Genomic DNA, 19,976 nt, shown 5'->3' with positions numbered 1-19,976 from the left:
CTTCGCGCGCTCATAGGCAATTCCAAGTTTTTGCTGGTGCCCCCCAATGCCGTGACCCACGGTACGCCACTGATTATAGTGATTTTATGACAGGAATAATTCTGACAGATTTGACTGCAATTTTGACAACAATTTTCATACCTTAAAAATAGCTTACTCTAAAGAATGATAACAAGGTTGATTTCTATTCCATTAGGTTTTCCTTGTATTATTTTCTTTGACCAACAAGAATGCTTAAGTCTTAATGATATTCTGAAAAGATTCGGTAAACTTAAACACAAATTTCAATTTCGTCATTTCCAAATGGGCTATGGCATCAATGGCATGATGAGCCCAACAATTTTGAGGGGCCAAGCATGGCATACAGAGCAAAATTTTAGGTTTCAAAATCAACAAATTTTGGATTGTGCTTGCATAAATTATTGTTAAGTAAGGTTCGCATTCAATTTACAAAAAAAAAATGCTTAGAATGTCTAGTTTTAAGGTCGGAATATTACAAATTTTTGAGCTCGCGCTTTGCGCTCGCATTATTTGATTGGTGAGTTATGTATCCTATTTATGAGTCACTAAATGCAGTCCAGAACAGCCTCCTTTTCTGGTCAGTAAAAATTTCAGCTTGTGTTTTGTGCTCGCGTTAATTTGTTTAGTAAGATGCACACCTTTTTCATGATTACAAAAACAGCTTGAAATATTCAAATTTCATTTCTTATTGCATCTTACATGTATTACAACATCTCGCAAGGATGCCCTTTTAACAGTGATTAGCACCATAATTGACCCAAAATCGAGTTTTACAACTTCAAAATTGATTTTTTTTTTCAAAACCACTTGCTCGCTATGCTTTCTATAGCGGGAAATTAAAGCCTAAATCAAAATATATGTCTTATCAATTAGAAATCACTTAAAAAAGCTTTGCTGAACTGCACCAAAATTCTCATTTTGACTTATACTGTAAGTGCATTTTTGGCTTTGACCTCCCCCCCCCAAAAAAAAAAACATTCTGCCTCCCCTGTCCCAGGTAGAGGAGAAAGACATATGTTGAGAATGGGCATGCCAGGATCAGATCACCTTGGTAATAATTATTGCAATGTGAATCGCCTAGAACAATAATTAAATGTACAAAGGTAACTACATATTTATTTTAATTTTATGCCTAAATCTACATGATCTATCATGAAATTATTTTCGTTTTAAATGTACAAGGGTAAAAAATTTTGCTTGCTCACATCTTTTATACATGATTTGGTCCTGTGTGTCATGTATGCCGCCTAAGCATTGTTGTCTAATTTTTTTCTCCATATATTGTACAATTGAAATGCCTTGGCCTTGGCCTTGAGGTTTTCAGGCCTTGGCCTTGGCCTTGGGTTTCCATGCCTTGGCCTCAGCCTTGGTTATTGAAGCCTTGGCCTTGGGTATTAAAGCCTTGGCCTTGGCCTTGGCCTTGGAGGTTTGAGCCTTGACTACAACACTGCCTGAATGCAGACAGATATTCAGGGATACATGATTGCTCTTATGTGTAAGTTTCATTAACTAGGTCCAAATACTTTCTTATATGATAAAATTTCAAAAACTTAACCTTAGGTTAAGATTTCAATAATGATTACCCCAACATGGTCTAAGATCATTGACCATATATGACCTTTGACCTTAATCATGTGACCTGGAACCAAAGGCAGGATGTTCAGTAATACTTGATTACCCTTATGTCCAAGTTTTATGAACTAAGTCAACATAACTTTGTTATTTCAAAAACTTAACCTTAGGTTAAAATTTGATGTTGACGCCGCCACCGTCTAAAAAAGCAGCCTCTACAGTCTCACCTCTGCTATGCAGGCAAAATAAAAATAAAAAAACAATGCCACCTTTTTCTTAATCTATTCTATACCACAATGCAACTAAGTGCACTTTTCATGGACACACATGTTTTGCAAAAAATAAGAATATTGAAAGACAGATGGAATGCTTCTGGCAGTCTCGCCTGCAGTACAGGATTCAATATAGCAGCAGTGGTGAAAACAAGAAGCCATTTTTTAAACATTCACATATCCCTTGCAAATTGTTAGCGTTATTGTAAAAGACACTTTATGCAAGAACACAAAACATAGATGACAGAGAATAGTTCCTAAACACAAATGGCTTTGCTTTACACACATTGAAAAAAGGATGGAATCAGAAGAGGAATTGACCCAAACTGAAAATATTCATTAGCTCTCTCACACATGCCATTGATACAGGACCCTGGGAAACAAATATTCAATACAAATGAAAAGATTCATGCCCCTCTTGTCTTGGTGAGAATAACATGTTTTGAAAAGCACTCACATCTGTCAGATATGAAATTCCTGGCACTGAGCTATCATTTTTCTGGATATTGAATACCTAATGAGATGGTACTACTCTTATCCAAGACATGTTCTCATTACCTTGAAGCATTGGATTGATATTTTTTCAATGTAACTTGCATTTCCCTACAGAGAAACCCTCCTCTCTCAAAAGAGTCACAACTCCTTTCTGAACCCCATCCTTATCCCCCCCCCCCATGGTAGGAGCCAGGTCGGACTGGAACTCAGAGCCTGGAAAGTTGGAACGATCTTCTCCAGGCCAAGCAGGTCCCGGTTCAGAATTCAGAGCCAAAGATTGGATACTGTAAATGTCTTGGAATAGTTTTTTTTTTAACAGCTAGATAATGTGAACCATTTACCTTCATGCATTAGATTTAATCCCTAATATCTAACTTAATCAATCTTGAACCTGGATTTCAGCCACATTGAGAATCTGAATAGCTGTATTTTTCCTTTGATCTTGCCATCATTTGAATTCTTAGAGTTCGCTATTAACATAGAACGCAGCAAAATGTTCTTCGAGTTTGCATTTGCCATATGTAACTGCTATCAACTTCAGCCCATATCAAAACAAGTATAAAAGGAAACAGCGGAGTGAGACTCCCCAGTATGAGAATTTGAACAATGATTTCAAGATCATAGCCAATATGAAGCTGTTACTGATGCTTGATATAGTTGAAATTCAGATTAAGAATCAATGCTTTAGAAATAATTTGGACAAAACTTGAGATGAAATTAGTTTTGCTAATATTGCAGGGTGCGAAAAGGGCATATGCATGCACAAGGGTTCTTTCAAGTAATTATTATTCTCCCTCCTTTTTTACGAGGTTTTCTTCTTTTCTTTTCTTTATTGCGCCATGAGCATCATTTTGTGATGGATACCGGCACATTACAAATGTTCACATTATTATTATAACTCTTGGTGCTGCTGCTGCAGTGTTTTAATGTGGCTCTAAGTTCCAGTACCCAGAAATGAATTTTGCTAAATCTTCTAGTCCAGAATCGTAACGGGTATTCCTTCCAGGCCCCAAAGTTACCCTCCCCCCCCACCCTACAAAAAAACAAGAATTGATACAGGTTTCACAAGACATGATTACATTCCAAATAACACATGTAAAGGGATTAAAATAGGAGTTGCTCTTTAATTTGAGGAAACAGGATGGATGGATGGGCGGGAAGACACATGCCAGGCTTTTAGTTTTGGGATGCACTTGACAAAAGTTCTGAAAGGACATAAGATGGGATTTACCAATTGGTAGCTCTATCCTGGACACATAGTGGACAGTACCACTGATCTTGGTTAAGTTTTAATAAGGGAGGATCAAGACATTCGCAGTGGTAGACTATGGGGCAGTCATGGCAGAGAATGAGCTGGCCGGCATGTCCGCACGACCTACACAGCTCATTGTGGTCAAGGTTGATACCATGGAGTCGCCTACGGGCCACACGGTTCATGGCTTCCAGTTTCCTTTTACACAATGAGGAAAAATTACATGGCAAAGCAAGAAAGATTCAGACCACACCACCATCAATATATCAAATGTAATTTGTTTATCTTATCTGAGAAAGAGTTAAATGACTATTCTATTACTAAAAATGGAAAGCAATTTTAATTTTAAAAAAAAATGAGCTCTGTATATCTATACGAATTGAAGTAGCTGGCTCCATCTAACCCTAATAGACCCAGGTTATTTTTACCCTAATCCCCCCCCCAAAGATCTCAGCCGCCGATCATGAGCGCCAAGAAAACTTGTGCAGTAGGGTACAATGTAATCTTCAATGATGTATGGTTAATTTTGATCATGCTAATTTAGGCACAAAATAAAGAATTTATTCTAATTAATGAAATACTGCCCTAAAACTGCTTATTCAGAAAATTCAGACTCTTTGCATGATGATGACCAAAAGCACTAAAAAAAAATTTGGTATAGCAATTTTTTCATGAATTTTATTGGGGTTTCCTTATTCCTATATATTTCTTTGTTTATCAGCTTTCTGTTTTTGTTTCTTCAACAAGATTGTCAGAGACACTATTTCCGCCCTAAATAATGTGAAAACAATTTTTAGTCAGTAAAGTCAAAGTAATAATACATTTAAGTAGTTTTGGCTACATATAGACTTTGCATCCAAATTGTACATGAAATCAGATTTCTGAAGATGAATTTGGTCTCAAACGTCATGACTTTGGTCTCAAAAGTTGTGTTGAGACGTGAAACGACGTGGCACCAGCTTTTTGCCTTACAGATTTATCACAAAAATTATTGAGAGGGGGCAGATTCCCCCCCCCCCCCTCCCCAGTCTTTTAGGGTTAGAAGAATAGTAAAAATTATACATGCATAAGCACAGAAGCATGATCATCCTTCCCAATGGATAGATTAGCATTCACTTTTTTTTTCTAGAATTGCCTTATGAATGCAACCAGAAGCCATTGAAACAAAAAGTAAAATTAAAGAGATAATTTTTCTTCAATCATGATTCCTCACACACATATATTCTGTAATAGACAAATAGTCTATTACTGTCTTTTACAGTCTATGAACACCAAAATCATTAAATAGGCACAATATATTACATTTGTTCCTTGTCCAGCAAGAAAATGAACTATTTTGAGTAACCATATTACTTGTTTCTTTGAAATGTGATAGATCTATATGAAAACTAAAAATGAAATTGAAACTCTCCTGAAGCTTATTATCTTTTCCCAAAACAAAATGGACAAAATACTGGTACACTGCAATAACTGAGTTGATGAGAGAAAATAGAGTTAGAAGTATTATAGGAACATCACACAACACTCCAAAATCAGTAGATAAACACATACATGTACGATGAAAAAAAAATATATACAAGTGTCAAAAAGATAAAAGCAATACTGAATATAATGGACTCCTTATGAACATTTCATGTTTGTGATATATTTGAAATCTTACAAATATAAAACTTTTACCATTATTTTTTAAAAAGCCTTTTTGCCCTTGTTTATGGCATTACAAATTAAATCCTATTTAAGCAATAAATTCTTGTGCAGCCTTTAATCACTTAATGACGTTTACTCATGCGTCTGCTGGAAGAATATTTTGTGTGAATAATAAGTTGATTAAATAAAGTTTGAGATACGTTACCTGTCATTATCTTCATCATCTTCCTCCTCTTCGTCTTCCTCTTCCTCTTTTTCTTCTTCTTCTTCATCAACATCGACTTCCATTTCTTCATCTTCTTCTTCCTCCTCCTCTTCCTCCTCCTCTTCCTCCTCCTCTTCACTTTCATTTTCTTCCTCTGAGCTTTCTTCACTCTCTTCCTCCTCCTCCTCCTCCTCCTCACTGGACGATTCTTCTACGACTTGCTTCTTCTTTGCTCTCTGTTTGTGAGGGCTTCTCTTGATTTGCTTGGGGGCACAGTCTTTGCAGAACCAATCACCCTGTGGCACTTTCTAAAACAACAAAGAACATTGGCATTTTTAATTATAACACTCAGTTGAGTAAAGTAAAATCCACTTAAGTCTGTAGATAGTGATTAACAATGAAAATAAAAGCTTTAAAATTTTACAATGCACTAAACTGCAGTACGTTAGCAACATGGACAAAACCAAACTTGACAAAAAATAAATAGGGACAGAATTTACTAACAGACAATGGGATGATGTTAAATATTATCTGCACAACCCGTGGGGGTGGGCACATCCACTGACAAGTGGATACCACGCATGACCTTGGAGTTTCGAAAAGCACCTAAACAGGCATTTTCCATGTTCTGAAAATGCACCCCTTAACAAGTATTGGCGTATGAAACCCTACCCTTAACAAGTATTAGGAACAAATGGTACCATTGACAAGCATTCCGTACCTTTAACCCCCTAAAGAAGTACAGCAATAGTTCATGATAGCCCCAGGATTAGCAGCAATCTCTATTTTTCTAGTATGTGTATGCACATTTGAGATAAAATGACATCAGAGAAGCAAACAAACAAAAAACTTGTAAGTTTGCTAATAATGTTTTTTTTTACTTGATTCCATGAAGATGGGATGAAATAATCACTTCCAGAAATTTCATGAAAACTTGTAGGTAAAAAATACATTCATAATTAACATCACTTCATGACAGTCTGATCAGACATGTCTCTTTAAAATTTAAAAACAATCTATTCGCCTAGATCTGTGCATGTACAAAAAAAGCAATGTATAGAAAATAAAGTTATTTATTAGGTTAACTGTTGAACAGACTTGTAATTGTACATAAGGACTAATGAACCTTGAGATCTAAATGGACGGTCAGTGATTTGTATTTTATACATCGATGCATGTAGAAAGTAATAGTGAACAAAATTGCTTGAGACCTAGAGCAATTAGCAAGCGCTTACCTTGAGGGGAGGTTTGAGGCAGAACATGTGATGACCTCTGTTACAGCTATCACATAGCAACATAGCTTCAGGGTTACCACCACGACGGCACATCCTGCAACGAGCCTTCAGGATTGACTTGTTCCACGTGACTGAACGTTCAAGTGTGGAGAGATGAAGGAAGATCTGAGACAGGCTGGTGCAGGCCATCAAAGATTCTTCCCAACACTCACGACATGTCTTCTTGGGTTTCTTCTCTATAAGACAGATAGTTGTAACATAACATAAATACTCCCTACGATATTGATAATGTATCCATTGCTTGCAGGCAAGATTAGGGCAGTAATTCCTAGAAGGCCTCCCCCCCCCCATTTGACCATTTATACAATAAGTATGCTATGTGAAAAGCTTTCACAGCGATGCTCGTGACCTTTTTCATTAGAGTCTCATGCATCTTTTGAGACCAAAATTTGTGATGCCCAGGTACGCTTGTCTAGAAGATACAAATAATGTTGATGCTTTCCACAACAACATAAATACCAATACAATTAAGTCACAAATTGTTTAAAATGTCTGTTATAAAGTTTTGATTTGATATGATTTGACATGATTTGATTCATATGTAAGTCGCTCGTACCTCATTTAATTCTCAGATGCAGTACTAAAAATAACAGAAGTTTTGCCTCTACATACATTTATATATGAACAGAACTCTGTAAAACAATTACTTAATTAGCAATTCATATCAGTCGTATAAAACAATACTACATGTATTCCCCCCACCCTATTTTTGTAATGCACATAAAGCTTTGATTCATTTTTTTATCATTTGAGTGAAAAGCAATCAAATTCGTATTGTTTATGCCTCGTCTTATGTATCAGTAATATTTCTAGAACATGGGAATGAAATAATCTCTTGTTTAATTATTTTTAAAAGTCACAATAACTGTTATAATATTGCTCACCAAATAGCAATAGGTCAAAACACATGCAAACGTAAAAAAATAAGATTAAAAGAAATTGAAAAAAAAAAACACTGAACTAATATAGGCCTGAATCCACAAGACCTGTTCAGACTATCTGTATAACTGTGCCTCATTCAGCTGGTACACTGAGAAAGGTTTGATAATACACATGTACATGTGTACATGAACATGCCAGCTCTTGGCAAAGGGCACTAAATCATACATTTAGTGTCCTTTGCCAAAAGTGAGCCTTTACATTGTACGTTTCTCGGTTATTATGTTGACGTGTGTCTGTACTTGGCTTGAAAATAAAAAATGTTTCTCTTTGGAGAATGTGAGTCATTGAGTCATGGTTTAAAGATGGTTCCTAAACTTGGATTGAACCAGTCCGTTTACCCACTCTCCACCAAAGCATGCAGACACAGCAGAAAACAGCTATCTTAACCCGAAAAGAGTCTGGTTATTTGGACCCATCTCACAGCCGGGGAGGGGCGGATTCCACCTCGGCCTTTGATCCCGCTAGCGCCGCAAAAATTTGCAGTGGTAGTGTGCGATATAATTTACAAAGCTGTATGGTTGATTTTTTTTAAAGAATAAGATTTTCCATTTAATGAAATAATAATGCTAAATTATTCATGAAATAAAACATTTGCTCGTATTAACTATCATACTGCACTAAAAACTACTATTTTTTATTCACACTCTTTGTAGGATCCCGATCAAATGTAGTTTTAAAAAAGTTTGGTATCGCAATTTTTTTCTTATGTATTTTATTGGGTTTTTTTATTTCTTATGTATTTCTTTGTTTTTTTACTTTTTGTTTATATTTTTTTGATGGAAATTGTTTCAGACGTAATTCTTATCATAAACAAGACAAAATGAATCAAGTTTAATCAGTAGAGGTAGAAATAATAATAATGAATTTTGGCTAAATACACAATTTGCATTGGATTTGTACATGAATTCACGATTTTGGGTCTGACATGCACTTACATAATGTTGCGTAATTTTGTAACCACGTACCCAGGCATCGCAATTTGGTCTCAAAAGTTGCGTGAGATTTGAAAGCTATTATAAGGCAGCAAGCGGGGCGGTCAAAATTTCATGCAGCATCAGATTTATCGTGAAAAATGTAGGAGCGGATTCCACCCCCCCCCCCCCCCGTGCCTTCTAGCGTTAATCAATTCTAATAGTTAATTCTATTTTGACTGGATTTAATTATGGAATAAATATTTAATACTTTTAGAAGTGAAATGTATGATTTTAGAATAGATGACAGTGTAAGGGTTATATTTTTAGTGTTTTCACTTTGTTTTTAAGTAACAAAAATGTTGTTAGAAAATAAAAATTAAAAAACTGATACAATTTTATTATTGTGATTCACATAAATTAGACTTTTTATTAAAAAAAAAATTGGCAGCCCTGTCAGGAACAGAAAGAAGTACATATTCTAGACATTTACATCAAACCAATTTGTGAATTACTTCTAAATTGGATCAATCAATACATTAGAGTTGTGGCTACATGTTTACAGTTTGTTGTGGGGTTTATAGTTTAAGTTCTAAGAGGAAAGAAGAGCAATATCTGTATAAAAGTTGAGGGTACTTGTAAGGACAACAGATGGAACAGAAGCCTTGGAATCATGAGTCATCAAAGTATGGATTCATCAATGGGCCAAAACGCTGTAGAATCCATGAGTAGAGCAAAAATATACATCAGTTTATAAATCATATAGGCCATACTGATTTCACATTAAAAATCATTCCTTTCTAGTATTGGTTCTACAAACAGCAAGTGAATGCTGGCATTTAGGCATTTACAATGGAACCTCATTCAATGAAAGGTTGCCTTTCAATTCAAAGGCATGCAATTTCCCTGTATAAGAGATTCAACTTTATATCTAACCTTCTTTATCATCTTCTTCCTCCTTCTCTTTCTCTTCCTCTTGCTTTTTCCTTGTTCTTGTCATTGGTTTATTTTCTTCTGGATTTCCTGGGGAAAAAATACATATTATCAAAGTAAGCTCTTTTTTGTGTTGTGAAGTAACACTGCCACTTGGCCAAACTGTACTGACAAAGCTACATCCTTTTTGGTATAAAATCTTAAGATCCTAGCACATGACACAAAAGTTTATGACTAACGTTAGATAATTTACACCCCTCTGCCGACATATCTAAACAACAAAAGCCTTTAACCACACAGCGATGAATAAAAGTAAGAGATGCATCATGGATACTTTATTTTTGCCAAGTAGAGTTGGGCTCAAACATCAACTGATTACACAAACTCCATCTCTAGCATTCATCCTTACAAGAGTTTTCTGTATTAAGGGTAGAAAAAGGAATACTAATGTATGGACTAGAGTTCAGAAAATGCTTAATTACAAGATAAATGATCAAAAGACTTTGTTAAAAAGGTTGACTTAAATGCTGCTTAGTGTTAAGGAGCATGCTAACGGCCTCCATCATGCTGAGAAATCGGGGCATATTCTTCTAAATAATTGTGTTTGATTTACACATCTATGGCGAGCTGGCAGGGGAACCATTATTCACCATCAAACATCCTCATACTAAGTAGTGATGCAAGTCAGGCGGCATGTTCGGGTTCGGTTCGGTTCGGCACGGTTCGGCAGGATTCGGCAATTTTTTTCCGAACTTTGGTTCGGTTCGGGGTTCGGCAATAAATGCCAAATTAAATTTAACATATAGAAAATAAAGATCGCCGACCCACAAACAAGTAATCACCAGGATGATCTGTCATATATTTATAATAAATTTTGTGTCTAAAAAGAATAGTTATGTAAATTGTTGAACTTTCTTTTGTTTTAATCTTTAAACAAAAAATAACAGTCATTTCTACTTTTTTTAAATGAAAATAAAAAAAATAAGAAAAAATATTGATAATGAGATAATCAGGACAGAAACAGAATTACAAAGATCAGAATATTTTTTTCATGATAATTTCATGTAGCTATGATCATGATCGATTACGATTAGGCCTGGGAGTAAACATCGATTGATCGAATGGTTCGATTGGCATGCCGCCAATCACCAATCGATTAGAAAAATTTACACTAATCGAATGTTCGGTAGATCCTGATTATGACATTGGGATAACTCGAATACCCAAGTAATAATAACAACAAGTGGAATGCCTCTGGCCGTCTCACCTGCATCACGCGGTTCAATATAGCAGCAGTGCTGACTTTGCATACTACTCTAACTCGCACAAGATGTTCAGTGATACATGGTTACTCTTATGTCCTCTTTTTATGAACTAGACCAATAAACTTACAGAGATATGATGGTTATTCAACAAAAAACCCCAACATAGCCAAAGTTCATTGACCTTACATGACCTTTGACCTTGATCATGTGACCTGAAACTGGAACAGGATGTTCAGTGATACTTGATTACTCTTATGTACAAGTTTCATGAATCAGATCCATAAACTTTCAAAGTTATGATGGTAATTCAACAGATACACCCAATTCGGCTAAAGTTCATTGACCTTTGACCTTGGACATGTGACCTGAAACACGCACAGGATGTTCAGTGATACTTGGTTACTCTAATGTCCAAGTTTAACGAACTAGACCAATAAACTTTCAAAGTTATGATGGTAATTCAACAGATACCCCCGATTCGGCCAAAGTTCATTGACCCTAAATGACCTTTGACCTTAATCATGAGACCTGAAACTTGCACAAAATGTTCAGTGATGCTTGATTACTATTATGTCCAAGTTTCATGAATCAGATCCATAAACTTTCAAAGTTATGATGGGAATTCAACAGATATCCCCAATTCGGCCAAAGTTCATTGACCCTAAATGACCTTTGACCTTGATCATGTGACCTGAAACTTGCACAAAATGTTCAGTGATGCTTGATTACTATTATGTCCAAGTTTCATGAATCAGATCCATAAACTTTCAAAGTTATGATGGGAATTCAACAGATATCCCCAATTCGTCCAAAGTTCATTGACCCTAAATGACCTTTGACCTTGGTCATGTGACGTGAAACTCATGCAGGATGTTCATTGATACTTGATTAACCTTATGTCCAAGTTTCATGAACTAGGTCCATATATTTTCTAAGTTATGATGACATTTCAAAAACTTAACCTCAGGTTAAGATTTCGATGTTGATTCCTCCAACATGGTCTAAGTTCATTGACCCTAAATGACCTTTGACCTTGGTCATGTGACATGAAACTCTAATAGGATGTTCAGTAATACTTGATTAACCTTATGGCCAAGTTTTATTAACTAGGTCCATATACTTTCTAAGTTATGATGTCATTTCAAAAACTTAACCTCAGGTTAAGATTTGATGTTGACGCCGCCGCCGCCGCCGCCGTCGCCGTCGCCGTCGGAAAAGCGGCGCCTATAGTCTCACTTTGCTTCGCAGGTGAGACAAAAACAAGAAAACAACGATGACAACGGTTTTAAAATACTTCATACAGGTTTAAAAATTATGTTACCGAGGTAATTTTTCAAAAATTATCAATGATTGTATCACATTCACAGTTACACACCAACATGAAAGCGCTCCGAAAATTTTAATCCCACCCAACCTTGCCGTCGATACACAAAATAAGTCATTGTCTGCGTGCACAAAACAATAAGTAAACACACAACCAGCTCACTTGAGCTGATTGGACCTTCGAATAGCCAATGAAACTTTGGGAAACAAAGAAGAAGGCACGTGGTTCCCTTATCAGGAAAGGTCATGACTTTAGAAATGAATTGACCCCTCCCCCGTATGTGTGTGTGATAGGGAGAGAAAGATAGGGTGGGAGCCGGAGAATTCCTTTCATGTTTCAAAACAATGCAACCTTTTTTATATCCCCCTCACACAATGAAAACGACATTCCAACATGCGCCCGTCTTCACCAGTACTTTCTCGACTAGTCTCCAAAAATAGACCCAGTTATACATGTAGGTTCAAATGATAAAAAAATTGTAATTTTGAAAGGTATTTCAAATGAAATATTTTGCAAAATATTTTTTTTGAAATACATGTGTAGCATCGTGGGCAGTGCCACAAGTGGGGGCGGAGACATGGTGTGGGCAAGGGATGAAATTTTTCAAGTGAAATGCTCCACCTGGGGTCAATCTCAAAGAATACTTCATGAATGAGTCGTTTACGTCTTTGGGCAGGGGTGTGGCACTTGGAGGGATGCATGCATGATGCCAGAGTAACAGCATTGATTTAGGAAAGATTTTCATTGGAACAATATACTGAAAGATTTAATCTCATTTCATGTAGTTTCTTTTGATATAAAAATCATGGAAAAGGGGGAAAAGGGCCTACTTTCATTTATGCTAAACATGTGACTTTGATGGAGATTTCTTCATTGGGGGGGGTCTCCATAAATTAGGTCACCTATTGTGACTTAAAAGACGTGATTCCCAACGAACAATCGAATCATTCGATTATTTTTTCAGGAAATAATCGAATGGTGAAAATGATCGATAATCGTCCCAGGCCTAATTACGATGTCATTGCCAACGCAGCTTCTCAAATTGGAAAGTGTTGATCGGGAATGTCGAAACAGTAGACAAACAAAATCCACTCAACTGTTATTATACCGATTACAGCAATACGTAATTCAACTACACTTTTTAACTGAGTTAAGCTTAAAATGTCCCCACATTTTATAAGGAAAGAAATATATTCATGTGAATAAAAAAAATGATAAAAATTTAATCAAACACGAGACCGAAACTGTCATACTTTGTCATTTACGAGGAATGAATTTATGTCTGGTTCTTTTTCTTTATTAAATACAAAATGATAAGGTCCGATTACGATCACGATCGATTATGGCAATACATAATTACATACCGAGTTTAGCTTCAAAATGTCCCCTCATTTTATCAAGTAAAAAATATATTTATGTTAATAAAATATTCTTAAGTTGATAACAGTTCAATCAAAGACGTGATGGGAGCTATCATAGTGGATTTTAAAAATATATTGAGTGGAATTCTCTTTGTGCACAATCACTAACCAATATTTTTTTGTTTAATTTTATACTTAAATCTATGTAGTCATCGCACTTACGCATTGCATATTAACATTTTTTTTTTTTTACCGAACTTCCGAACCAGGCTTTTGCGTTCAGTTCGGTTCGGTCCGGAAGTGCCAAGTTCGGCGAACTTCCGTTCGGTTCGGCGGTTCGGCTGCAGCACTAATACTAAGATTCAGATTCATTCAAACAAACCAGGTGGCTCTTATTGATTACAAACTATAGAAAGTGTGCATGTAGTTGCAACATCATTGGTTTTCCTTCATGATTGAGACAAATTGATTCAGACATGCTTACCAAGAGGTGCTTTGAGGTATTTATCATCGGCACCTTGAGACACCTGAAGCAGAGCACAAGCTAGATCTCTAACTACATTATCGGCAAGATCAGGTGTATTACATCGTGTAGATGCAGGTGAACCTGTATGACCGCTATCACCTTTCTTCAAAGCAGACAGCCTAGGCAGGAGTAAAAAAAACATAATAATCCATTCATACATTTACAACAGCTGAGACTGACATTGGGATTTCAAGCACCAATCACAAGCAAGCAGAGGAGTGACTTCCCAATTCTGTTCCAATGAAGGCAGTGATATTGTGTCACGTTCACTTGTGAAAATAACTAGAAATTTCACGTTCTCCTTTGCTATGCAACATAGTTATATCCGAACCTCATTTCTAAATATCTGGTGTAGAATGTAATAAAAATAAAATTTCAGAAGGGCTATTTCATGAAATGCTACTCCCTTCAAACTTCCCCTGCACCCACTCCACCCCTTTTTTATGAATGACAGTACTGCACTGATATTTTACATGTGTGAAGGTTTCATGTGTTTGCAGATGTAAGCTAAAGGTTTGAGAAGATGTAGTGTCATGAGATTATCATTAAGAATTAAAAAATAAGAGAACAGAGTTTTTTAAAAAGTGTTAGTGAGTAAAATAGAAAAGGAAAATTCAACATTTTGAAAATGACTACAACATGAATTCAAATGACCTTTGACCATGAGACATGAACTCCAGCCGCACCATAACATGCAGGTCCCCTTGGTGTATACAACCTAAGTTTAGTTGGAAAGTGAGTGATGGTTGCAAAGTCTTGCAGGTAAACTTTAACGTTTGACCTGAAATGACCTTTGAGTTGACCTTACCATGTGACCCACAAAGGCATGATAACATGAATGTACCCCAACTGCATGTATCACCCAAGTTTGGTTGCCATTGAAACAGTTATGTGTCATAAGAGAGTCCTGCAAGTGGGCTTTAACATATGACCTCAAATGACCCTTGACCTTACCATGTGACCTCAACTGCACAATAACATTCTGTTCTGTTATTTAATTTAGGAAATACTTTTGGAAAAGGACTGACTATGAATGTGCACTTCTGTCAAAGTGCAAATAATTCATGTTTATAGCACTAAGGTTTGAGACCAAAGCTTATTGAAATTAATTTGAGTAAACTTTAAGCCCATATTTTTAAGTTTGGTGGTCCACAGAAACTATTGCAATTCAATACCTTATGACAATGTATACATTCACTATTCAAACTAAATTCTACACATGTAATATAGGAAACCTGCATGGTTTCAGAAGCACTTTGACTCACCTATCCTTTGACTTTGGTTTCTCCTCTGGGAGAGGTAGATCAGACAAAGACATGTTTAGGAAGTCACCATCATCTAACATAGAACGTGCCCAGACAGGTCCCCAAGAAATCTCTTTACACTGACGATCGTACGATCCCTGCTCAATCGCTGCTACCCAAGCTGAACGGTCAGTCACCTTAAAACAACACATCATAAAGAAAAGGAAGGGTTTGGAAGCACCTGGAAACATTTATCACAATGAAAATCTATCCAACTATTCACATTATTGTGCAAAAACATGCTCATAGTATATAAGTGCCTATAAAAATATCTAATCCACATTTTTAGGATTATATTCATATCATTGAAGATTATTATGCAAATTTTTCAAAATATAAAAACAAATCAAGTTTTCATCAAAACCTTACTATTACCTCTGACATCACAGATGACTCAAGTTCACTCAACTACAATGGACATTGAAGTACAAATTCCATTTTCCTAAATTTTGGAGTCAGGTTGAGATGAAACTAAGTTTGAGTGATTAGCATTCACAGTAAGCCTACAAGAGTGGGCAATTACAAAATATTCCATATTTTGCGTCCTCTGATTTTTCAGTTTACCAGGTTTTTCTCTTCCAGATTATCCCACTGATGTTGTGTTTAAATTCCCCAGTGGGCAATATTCACAAATTCAGCTGCAACCAGTTTGTGATACAACAAATAATGTGCATCACACTCAAAGCTCTATGCAGCACAGGATGCATGCATTTCTAGCATCTCAATCCAAAACACAATATCTGTGTTAAGTGTATGGGCGCACCATACATGATGCGAGCCTGCCCGGTAAGTCGGTAACAATTTATGTCAAAATTACTTTGCCAGGATTACTCCATCATGTAAACCTGAAATCAGAAGAAATTGCAAGTAAACAGGTATGTACATGTAAATTGTTTCAAATAATAGCCTCAATCTACACAACATAAAGCTGGAGGTAATAACAGTATTGATTGGCCCCTCTTTCATAGTCAAAAAGCAAATACATTGTCCTTAAAAAAAACACACATTGCCCTTGTCTAAGGATTCTAGCCAGAATGAATATGTTGTGGGTAATATATTTGCTGTACAATGTACAATGAGATGAAACCTTTAACCTCTATCTTAGATACTCTGAACAAGAAAATAAACTCATACCTTGACAAAGCCTAAAGCACCCTGCCATAAACGATCTTCAATATCCAGAATCTGTTCCCTGAGCATAAGTTCAAGTTTCTCATCACCATCAGCACTATTTGATAAAAGACCTTTCTTGCCACTAGTCATCTTCACCTCCACTTGCTTCTTTACTGCTGGTTGGGAATCCACATCATCTGATGGATGTTTAGTGAGGAAGTCTGTGGGGACTGCATTCAGGGAGCCAATTATTGAAGCCTTCTCCTGTTGGAGACTGTCTCTGAGAGCTGCTTCCCTGAGACCTCGTGTGTTCAGAGCTTCTAAGAGCTTATCAATCTGACTTGCTTCATTGTAGAAAGCCCAATGGCACTTTGAAACAGAGTCACCAGAGGGCGCTTCATTACTGAGCATTTCTACATTATTGACCTCCATAGGGGTCTCTTTCTCATCAGCTGTCAGGTCCTTAGGAGTTTCTGAAGGCACATCTCCATTTGTAACTGCTCCATTGGCTATCACATTACTGTCCACATTTTCTTTGTTACTGCTATTAGAGGTATTGTGCTCAGTGGTTGACTGGATATCTTCGCGAGTACCAAAATTTTCAACTTTAGTTATTTGCTTTGCATACATGTCCTCCTCCATCCTCTTCAGAATATCTTCATCAATGTTTCGATCACACTCCACAAATAATCCTGGCAATGAATTGAACTTCCAGTACCTACGGAAAAATCTGTCCTCCCCAATTGGAGTCACATTGTACTTCATAATGGCTTCACTAATCTCCCTTGTCAATTGCGCTTCCTGCTTTAAGAACTCTGCTTTCTTTTCAGCACTATCCTCTGCAATCTCTTTCTTCTTCTTCTCAATCTCTGCAAGGGACATCCCTGGTGTAGGAAGGTCCGATGTCTCCACTGAATCCCCTGGGGAATTCTCTTTCGCCCTTGATTGAGGTCTACTTCCTGGTTGTTCTGGAGTGCTAACATGAAGTGTACTTGAACCCTGAGCATCTCCATTCTCTATAACACCTTCCTGTGATAGCTTAGCAAGCCTATCCTTCTCAACCTGTACTTTCTCATTCAACCTTTCCTCCATCCTCAATCTCCATCTGTTAAAAAAAGCAGAAAATAAGATAAGTAAAGGAAGTATCTTTAACATAGCATTATGTCAACTGTCAGGGTACTACATTTGAGGCTTTAAAAAAATGATTCAGCCCAAACCCCCTAATATTGGCACAAGTGTTACCCATGGCATAATCTACAAAACTATAAGATAAAATTTCTGCGAAAAATCTCATTACTAATTAATCATGCTAATTCATGAATACAAGGCATAAGCAAATTTGTGTCTCTTGTGAAAATAACCAGAAATATCATGATTTATGATTTATGAGGGCATGCAACAGAATTGTATCAAAACTTCATTGTGAAATAACTGGGAAAGAATAACATATGTCATGAGTCTTGCAGGTGCCCTAAGTACATTTACCATCCAGGTTTGGTTGAAAAGTGACTTACGGTTACCTCTGGTGGGTGAGACAAAAAATAAGTTTGCTCAAAGTGAATAAATGAACCCCCTACAATGCTAATTTTTTTGTTCACAGACTCTTTAAAAGAATCTGATCAAATTAAATTTTCAAAAATTTCAACATCACATTTATTTTTCTTATGTATTTTATTGTTCTTGTGCATTTTTTGTTTTTTACTTTCTATTTTTTTATTGTTTTTTCAATGGAAATTGTCAAAGACTTAATTTTGAATATAAACAAGGTGAAATTAATCAATAAAAGGAAAATAATATATATACATTTATATATATGAATTGTAGCTAAAAACAATAGTACATTGGATTTGTACACGAATTCACGTTTATGGGCAATTTTGGGTTTATATATTTTGGGTTATATATATTTATATATATGAATTGTAGCTAAAAACAATAATGCATTGGGTTTGTACACAAATTCACGATAATGAGCAATTTTGGGTCTAAATGCACTTACGAAATTGTAGCAAATTGGGTCTCAAAAGTTGCGCGAAACTTTAAAGTAAAATGTCAGCAAGCGAAGCGGTAAAAAAAATTTGCAGATTTATTGCGAAAACTGTCAAGGTGGGGGGCTGAATCAGCCCCCACCCCTGTCTAAAAGGGTTAAATTCACAAAATCAAAATAACAACTTACAACCAACCAACCAAGGTGATATCCATAAAGTAATTGTAGAAAAAAAATTCATCTTTCCACTTTAAATTTTGTTTTTACCTTGTGAGCTTTCACCTACTCATTCAGCAGGCTTCTTCAGACTGGCGCTGACTCGCCGTAGATTGGGTAGTATCAGCAGTGCGGCAGTCCATGAGAATGGGAATGTACAGAAAATAAATTGTCGCAGCATCATTACCATTTGTGCTCAGCCTACGTTATAAATAGGAGGTAATTCTGGTCAGCCTACGAGTCAAGAATCCGATACGCACCAAATGCGCAGAGGAAATCATCGGGAAAGCAAGGAAAACCCTTCTTTGGATCTGTGTTATCAACAACCAAATAAAGGAGTTGTCCAGCTGCTGTAAGAAAATTCAAAAGGATCTTTCCACTTGATACCTAAAGAGATTTATAGGAAACCAGTTCATCTTTCAACCGCCACAAGAATATGAATTTATTCGCTCCAAAGAGACAGAAGTCTACACTTCAGCGTTTGATTGATCGACATCATCATCAAAAAAAGGATATTGATCTGACTGGATCGAAACTCAAGAAATGGGTAATCAATGTGTCTAAACACAAACTCACTTCAGAAGCAACATCTCTACTTGCCAAGGGCTTGAATTTCGCAGCTTCCCCTAGCAAGATCCCTGTCAAGGAGTTTATTGTTGCAACAGAGCGGGAGAATAAAGGGGTATATAATCAACAAGCCAGCCTCTTACGAAATGTTGTAGGCATTCTGAAAAATTACAAACCCCCTCAGTCGAACATTAACGAGGAGAGGCAAGCTTTGACGGATCCGACATGAACAAGGACATCATTTACTACCTGCCGATAAGGGGAGAGCCACTGTACTTTTGAAAACGGAGGACTACAAATCGAAGGTTCGTGCATTACTCAGTGATAAAAAAACCTAATACACTTTCATCTAAGTACAAAAATATTTGTATCTATTCTGAAATTGTTGCGGGATAAGAAGATTTCAGAGGCAATATGAATATCTCTATCCCACAGAGGAAAATATTCCCTGCTTGTATTGCACTCCCAATACACATAAGGCAGGATATCCTCTTCATCCTGTTATGGATTACATTGGATCAATTTGTTACAACACCTCCAGAGCTCTTGTGGACATTTAAGCCCCGTTAGTGGGTAAGTCAGACCATCATTTCCAAAATTCTAAGGAGTTTGCAGAGGATATCACAAATCTGACTTTGGATAAGGACGAACTGTTAATTTCCTTCGATGAGTTTGTTCACTAACACTCATATCGATTAGTCTTTGAATACTTAAGAGACAGTCTTTCTAATGACAAGACACTGAAAGGACTAAGTTATCTGTTAACAA

At 36.4% G+C, this 19,976-nt stretch overlaps 1 protein-coding gene across 2 annotated transcripts in view; it reads right to left on the bottom strand.

The window, feature by feature from the left end:
• Positions 1–19,976, bottom strand: part of LOC121419440 (bromodomain adjacent to zinc finger domain protein 1A-like) — an 82,190-nt gene that overhangs the window by 24,618 nt on the left and 37,596 nt on the right. The window contains exons 15-21 of one of the 2 annotated variants that reach the window (XM_041613913.1): positions 16,460–17,543; positions 15,287–15,462; positions 13,980–14,140; positions 9,549–9,635; positions 6,700–6,935; positions 5,465–5,772; positions 3,592–3,810 (exon numbers count right to left, since the gene is read on the bottom strand). In XM_041613913.1, coding sequence (XP_041469847.1) covers positions 3,592–3,810; positions 5,465–5,772; positions 6,700–6,935; positions 9,549–9,635; positions 13,980–14,140; positions 15,287–15,462; positions 16,460–17,543 — 2,271 coding nt within the window. The remainder of the gene's footprint in view (positions 1–3,591; positions 3,811–5,464; positions 5,773–6,699; positions 6,936–9,548; positions 9,636–13,979; positions 14,141–15,286; positions 15,463–16,459; positions 17,544–19,976) is intronic. The other variant, XM_041613914.1, reaches the window with a different exon arrangement.

This window comes from Lytechinus variegatus, chromosome 7 (assembly GCF_018143015.1).
Source record: "Lytechinus variegatus isolate NC3 chromosome 7, Lvar_3.0, whole genome shotgun sequence".
Lineage (NCBI taxonomy): Eukaryota > Metazoa > Echinodermata > Echinoidea > Temnopleuroida > Toxopneustidae > Lytechinus > Lytechinus variegatus.
This window is presented reverse-complemented; position numbering and strand designations above follow the sequence as displayed.